At 35.6% G+C, this 7,122-nt stretch overlaps 1 protein-coding gene across 3 annotated transcripts in view; it reads left to right on the top strand.

Annotated features, from left to right (window-relative positions):
• Window positions 1–380: 380 nt before the first annotated feature.
• The window catches only part of LOC145984145 (solute carrier family 41 member 1-like), an 87,710-nt gene continuing 80,968 nt past the window's right edge, over window positions 381–7,122 (top strand). The window contains exon 1 of one of the 3 annotated variants that reach the window (XM_083117606.1): window positions 381–496. Coding sequence is in view for 1 of the 3 variants with exons in the window: in XM_083117604.1 (XP_082973730.1) it covers window positions 957–975 (19 nt within the window). In the remaining 2 variants the exon portion in view is untranslated. The other 2 variants (XM_083117605.1, XM_083117604.1) reach the window with 2 other exon arrangements.

Here is a 7,122-nt window from a genome sequence, read left to right as displayed (position 1 = left end):
ACGTGCCTGATCTTATCTATATTTACATGTATCTGACGATATCCATACCCATGGAAAAATGGGTCTCAAAGGATAAATAAAGATTATGAGTACGAGTATGGACCTGATACACCATACACATCGACTCGGAAGGTTCTGGGTTGTAGACCCGATCATTGCATTCTACGAATGCTCGTATGTGCACATGTTACAAAATATAAATCTTTCTCATGTGACGACAGTCAATAGTTCATGCCCCAGTTTTGGTTTGACCAGTTTAACTTGATATCTTTTACTTTTGTTTACTTGGAACCTCGTCTTCCTTACAGGTTTCTGATGCACCGATAAGATGATACGTAAGTGCCAACTAAGCATACGCGATGCTCAATTTTGCACGCACCCGTCATCAGCTGTCAGCGAGGACAGCGACTAATTGTTTCATCAAACATTTATGTTTTGCCAACTACAAGAGCGAAAACATAATATAGCATGTCTGCGTAGCTTTTGTATCTGAATTGTAAGTAACAATTTCCTTATCTCGTTATTTTGTAATTTTTCTTTTCTCTTTTACGATCTGAATTCGCTTTTTCTCTCTCAGTATGTATTGTGCTTTCTTCTTCCGTCTTCTGAATCCGAAACGTAAACAACTGAATGTGCACCGTGCGCAATAGAGCCAACGGGGCAATTTGTTTTTATCCTGCTAAATGAGGCAAGTATAGAAAATAGCAGTATTATTGGACATTTACATTTTTGTGCTGCATTTGTTGATTTATAGAGGATTATGTGACGAAAGTCTGCAGGAGTATGGGAGCATCTGACGCACCGTATAATCTACAACCATTGCCTTCGTAGTGTGCGGTATTTGAAGGCTTTTCTTTCAGTCTTGATCAGCGTGAAGTGCAGTGTGTTTGTATTTCGATACGTGAGGAAACCAGAAATCGGCGTTTGATGTAAAGTGAACTTGTAATTGTTAAGCCATGATAAAGCTGTTAATAAGTAAGGAAGACATTTACTTGCATATAATAGTTCTAAAAAAATCGATTTAATAATGTGATGTGTAATACTTGTTTGTATGCTATTTGAATTCAGATCTTTGAAGTAGAGTTTTTAAATTTTAATTTTCAATAGTACAGAATATCACGCCGACTGTGGTGTACCATATATTAATACTCCCAAAATAAAACACGTGAAAACAATACAATTGAATTCATGCCAAGGAATACAAAGTTTGTGCTTCAAGATATTTTTTTTTTTATTATGTGTGTATATTCATATTACTTTTCATGACTTAGAAACTTAGCTCACCTATTCATCATACTGTACATAACATAAATACAAGGAACCCAGTCAAGGTAATGAACAGGCTAGAGTATCCCAAAGAAAAATTACTGTGAACTTGCACAAAATCGTACTTTCAGTATTGGCTTTTTTTTCTTGCATGTTGCATTCCGTGCACAGGAGAAAATGACTGCCCGAATCATGAATTTTATTATTTATTTATGTTGCATTTACAACATTAACTATTTGTAAAGTGTGCTTGGTGGTAAGGGATGGTTCTTTATTGATAGAAGTATATCTCCATACTAGCTGTTTGGCTTCCATCATTCATGTGTACAAACTTTAGAACACTCTTCTGAATATCAACACTCATTGCTCGCTGAACTCACCTAATACTTATCTCTTTCTTGCGCAGGCCACCAATTCAGAGCCTTTCTAAAAAAAATTGTTAATTTTTCTAATCACTAGATTTTGATGTCTTATGTTTCAAGGTACAGAAACAACAACAACACAAGTAATAAATCATGCAGAAATGCTAAAAGCATCAAACCTAATGGAGCAAAATTACTACTACGATTGAACCTAACAATTCTAACATAAAAAATGTGTAAAAGGAAATAACTCGGAAGAAATATATACATACCTTGAAAATATGCATTGAAAAGAACTGGTAAGTTCTTTGTTTATAAAAATATGAACAATCTGACAATATCAATGCACATCACAATTTTTCACTGCAAGTATGCATGCATGAGATTCGCCTTCAGAAGTAACAGCACTTCTACCTGTCAACACCCAGTACAGTAAGCGTTCTTAAGCTTATTTGTTTGTGTATTTTATGGGAGCATTAGGGAAGTACTTTCGAATACTGGAAACGATTATGGAAGTAGTTTGAAGCTTGGAAAAACTAATGAACACAGTTAATGCTTCACCATATCAGTCACCTTGCTTTACCGAATAAATTATGATTTGAAAAGTAGTTTACAAGAGCATTCACACTTTTCAGCTGTTCTTTGTTTAGAGTCACTGCAGACATAGAGTTCTGGTTGATTTTTATACGAGACTCGAAGAGGGTTTCGTGCTTGAGACCAGGTGTTGGAAGCATTTAGGGATGTTATTTTAAGGTATTTTAAGGTAATGGTTCCGATTGCTTTATGATTTCTCCTAGCACAAAGACTAATTATCGTAGAATTTTGGAAATCATTGTCACACGAAATTTGAACCTTCCTTAAAGTAATGAGCACTGTTTGGACTCGAAAAAGTTATTTATGTTGAAAAAAACAACTTGAGAATTACCTTACGCATTTCTCATGGACAAGATATTCTCCGTCGACAATTGACAATAAATATCGTAGAAGTAAATCGGAACCTTAGTAGAATGCATTTAGGGACTTTATTGTAATGCTAAGGGAACCAAACCTAACCTGCCTAACCTAACCACGAAAGCATATATTGACCAAAACCTTAAGTAATTGCTAAAACCCTGCAGTATGTGTTAACAGACGTACATCGAAATCGAACCATGTAGAAATTGCATTCGTAGCATGATGAAATCGCAATAAAACAAAAGGAACTTTGGCCTATTTTAATGTTAAGAACCCTAAACCTGACTCACTTAATGTTACAATGAAAGCATTTAGCCACATAATACCTGTTCACACCCTGTGCACATAAAGTAAGTGGCTGTATCAAAGACAATAGTAAACAAAATATTATAGGAATATACTGAAGGCAAGAATCCTTGGCATGACTTGAGATGACCGGACCCCTCTCCGATTTTCTTTATATTTGACATACTCACTAATTGAGGCCTCCTAATCGCGAATCTGAAGTTAAAATTTGTCGGTCATGTCTAGAAATTGCGAACCATTGATGCTAGCCTCACGAACCATTGGGGCGTGGTTAGGTTAGTTTGGTTAGGTTAGGCAAACATAGTTAAAATTTGGTGTCGTGGTAGTATCAGGAATATATATACATTTGGTTCTGAAACAAAAATTTTTGCGAAAACTAACGCCTTATTTTCGCTTATTTTGCAATTTCTAGACATTTCCGACAAATTTTAACTTCAGATTTGTGATTAGGAGGCCTCAATTAGTGAGTATGCCAAATATGAAGAAAATCGGAGAGGGGTCCAGTCATGTCAAGTCATTCCGAATCCTTCTCCAGAAACTATTCTGTAAGTAATCACTAAGACACTGAAGTATGTTTTAACAGACATAAATTGAAACCAAATGCTTGTGTATCATGATTAATTTGGAATTAAACAATCTGAACTTGGGCCCCCAGTGCTCATGACAATCCTTTTTATGATGTAAAGTGAAGGATGCACTTGCATGCTTTCTAATAAATTTCCTATTCTGTAAATCATGACATAGAAGAGTAATAAAATTTGTAAACAACATTCAAATGACAATGCATGCTCATAATGGTACCCTTGAATCTCTCTTACCCATCGAGAAAGTAAAATATTTTGCATAGTTTGTGAAGAGTATGTTGTTTATGAATGTTTTTCATGTCTTTAGCATGCGGAAATGTGTTACTGTGAAGCAGAACAGCCTGAAGGCTTCGCACAAGTGAATATAGCACCCAGCATGACATTCCACAACAGCAGCTATAATTTTACGTCATTAAGTTGGAGCTGATAAGAATTTCCGTGTTCTTTCACTACCATATTTTAGTGTGCATGCAAATGGTTTTTACTAATAAAAGCAGTGAAAGTACTCAGAGATGGCAGGTTTTTTTTACTTACACGGGCCACACTGTGGGATCAAATATCTCCGTTATTTGTGTTTTCCACATGCTGGAACCAATTTTATATTATGTAAAACATCAAAATCTCTTGATTAAAACATAATTCATAAAGGGGGTACAGTGGCTGGTACCCTTGACCCTCTGTACCCCCTGGAGTAAGTGAAATATGTTGTATGATTTACGAAGATTTTGTTGTTTATGAACTTTTTCAGTTGATTTTAGCTCTCGGAAATGTGTTACTGTGAAGTAAAGTACATCTGTTACCTTAGCGTGTTACTTTACCATGAAGCAGAACAGCCCGAAGTCTTCATGCAAGTGAGTATACCACCCAAAACGACTTTCCACAACTGCAGCTATAATTTTACGTAGTTAGGTTTGATACCGATAGTTATTTTTGGCGTTTTTTTTTTGTTATTTTAGTGTACATACAAACAGTTTTTACTAACAATAAGCGGCAAATATACTCTGAAATTGTAGGTTTTAACTTACGTGGGTCATTCTTTGGGATCAAATATCTCAGTTATTTGTGCTTTCCTAAAGCTGGAATCACTTTTACATCATGTAAAATATTGATATCTGTCGATTAAATGAAAATTCGGCATAATTCTTGAGGTGGTACAGTGAGTAAACGGCCCCCAGTGGGTCAATGGCCCCCACATAATTTCCCAAATGGAGCTGATATCACAGATTTGGTAATGATGATTCAGTTTAGAAAATTTATGCATGTAGATGAGAAGTAGAATCTAAGACAACATAATGAAACCCTGCTTAATCTAATCATGTAAACATATTTCTAGGGAAATGGTATTTTTACACGAAGAGCAATAATCAATGTAATTTGATTCTGCAAAGTGACCTTCCAACTTGCACCATGTCATCTGATGCTAAATATTTTGCAAATGGCAGCTCGAATTTCTTATGTATGCAAGAGTCACCAACTGACTGCTTGGCGTGAGACACACACAGTTCAAAAATCATTCTGCAGAAACTTTAATGTGAACATTGATTACACTTTACTCCAAGTTCCAACTGTGTAATTCAGAAATTTTTCCAATTTCTGAAAATTCTGCGATTTTTCTGCACGAATCAAATTCTATTCATACCTATGCACACACATACTGAAGATGGTTTCGGTTTATTCCCTGTTGTTTCCCAGAAGGATTGTTTTCCATCCTGCTTCCTTATGCCTATGTGAGTAGGCCCGAGGGTCTTGCTTGGTATTTTTGGCATTATATACATGCATACTATTTTACTATTTACATGTTTAAGTAATAGGGCCAAAGTTCCAATTGTTTAATTCCGGTTTCATCATGGTTCACAGGCATTTTTTACATGGTTCAATTTCCATTATGTCTGTTAACACATACTTCGGATGTTTAACCATTACGTACTGCGTGTTTGTTTGAGAATGTTTTTGTTACTTCAGTATACTCCAATATGACTCTTCTCTTGCAACCAGCCATTTATTTATGGTTGTCTTGGTTATGGACTGCTGCTGCCATCTAGATCACATGTATGTGGTGCAAAGGGGTTTCGTAGTTATGTTAAGTGAGCCAGGTTTACAGCTCTTAGTATTCAAATAACATCTCTAAATTATTTCGTGGTTAGGTTAGGCAGGCCAGGTTTCGGGCTCTTGGCATTACAGTAATTTCCCTAATTGCTTCCAACATCTCATCATGTTGGTGCTGGTCTGAAACAGGACACCCATTTGAACATCATGTTGGAAGTATTCTGTAGAATACTTTGTCGATGGGAAGTGGGGATAGTTGCAAAATGTGCCTTTTACAACTTCTTTTCGCCGATAAATAGGACTTTCAGAACTGCAAACAATGCTATTACTTTCTCTTTATGATGGAAAAATGTCTTGTTGATGGGAAGTGTGGATTCTTGCATTAGGTTCTTTTTAAGTCTTTCTTAAAATAATAATTGCACTTTTCCGAACTCCAAACAGTAGTAATTATTTTCACCAAGGTTCAAATTTACTGTAACAATAATTTCTACAATTTTGCAATACTTAATCTTTCTCCTATGTAACTTTGAAAAAAATCATTAAACATTCAGAACTGTTACCAGTAATAGGTTATGATTGTTCAGCCAGTTGTCGATAGGTGCATAGTTAGGTAATATTGCTACCACCTGCAAAATATTTTGCGTCTGGCCAAATTATGCAATTTGGATGGTCATTTTGCAGAACTATTCTCCACCGATTTGTTCTGTTCTTGGTATAAAAATATTATTTCCATAGAAATATGTTTACTTGGTTAGATTAGTAGGTTTGGTTATGCTGCCTTAGTACTTCCCAAGAGTCTTATATGTACATAGAACAGTTTCTATACTGAAGAAATACTATTACCTTAAAAAAACACTCATCTAAATAAGTGTGGTAGGTTGTGTTGACTTAATATTTCCACAGTTCATTATGTGTATATAATGGAAAGTTAAGCCAGAATTATGCTTCTGGCAGCTGAAATATATGATTTGAACACATTCTATAAACTCCTTATTGGTAGTTCACTCTATTCAACTTAAGATTAATTTTTCCATACAATTTTTGTCCGTGATCGATTTTGCCACCTGTCTGGCAGCCTCATCTGGCACATACTTTTTGGTGCGCAATTACAAGACCATTTTCTTAACTCCTGCATGTGTATATATTTACCGCCATGTGAAAGAATGCTTGTGACAGCTGACTTGACTTCATGTCAAATCAATCAGGCCATGACACCCTCCGATTCAGATTTTAATGAGACTTGGTATATTTGTTAATACTACCAAGGTATGAATACATGCAAAATTTTTCTTGTGTAGAACTCAGTTACTGAGAAACAGGAGACTAAAGTTTCAGAATTTTGCTGGGATTGGTCATTGTCAAGGCCATCGTGGGAGCCTGTAGTGGTTAACGGAAAAAGATGTATATCTCAGTCAAATCGACATGTTAATTTGAAACTTTTTTCTTCAAGTTCATAGATACATGTACGTTCCATGAAAATAGTTGTCACCAAGATGACTTTACACTGCAAGTCAGACAAAAATCTTGTAGTTTTTTGTAATTTTACTAGTCAAATGCAGGCTTGTGTCAGCCTGTTATGTCACTATGGTGTGACACATTTCTGT

Source organism: Lepisma saccharinum, chromosome 2 (genome assembly GCF_977018435.1).
Source record: "Lepisma saccharinum chromosome 2, izLepSacc3.1, whole genome shotgun sequence".
NCBI lineage: Eukaryota > Metazoa > Arthropoda > Insecta > Zygentoma > Lepismatidae > Lepisma > Lepisma saccharinum.
Note: the sequence above shows the minus strand (reverse complement) of the source record. Positions and strands in the feature narration are given on the sequence as shown.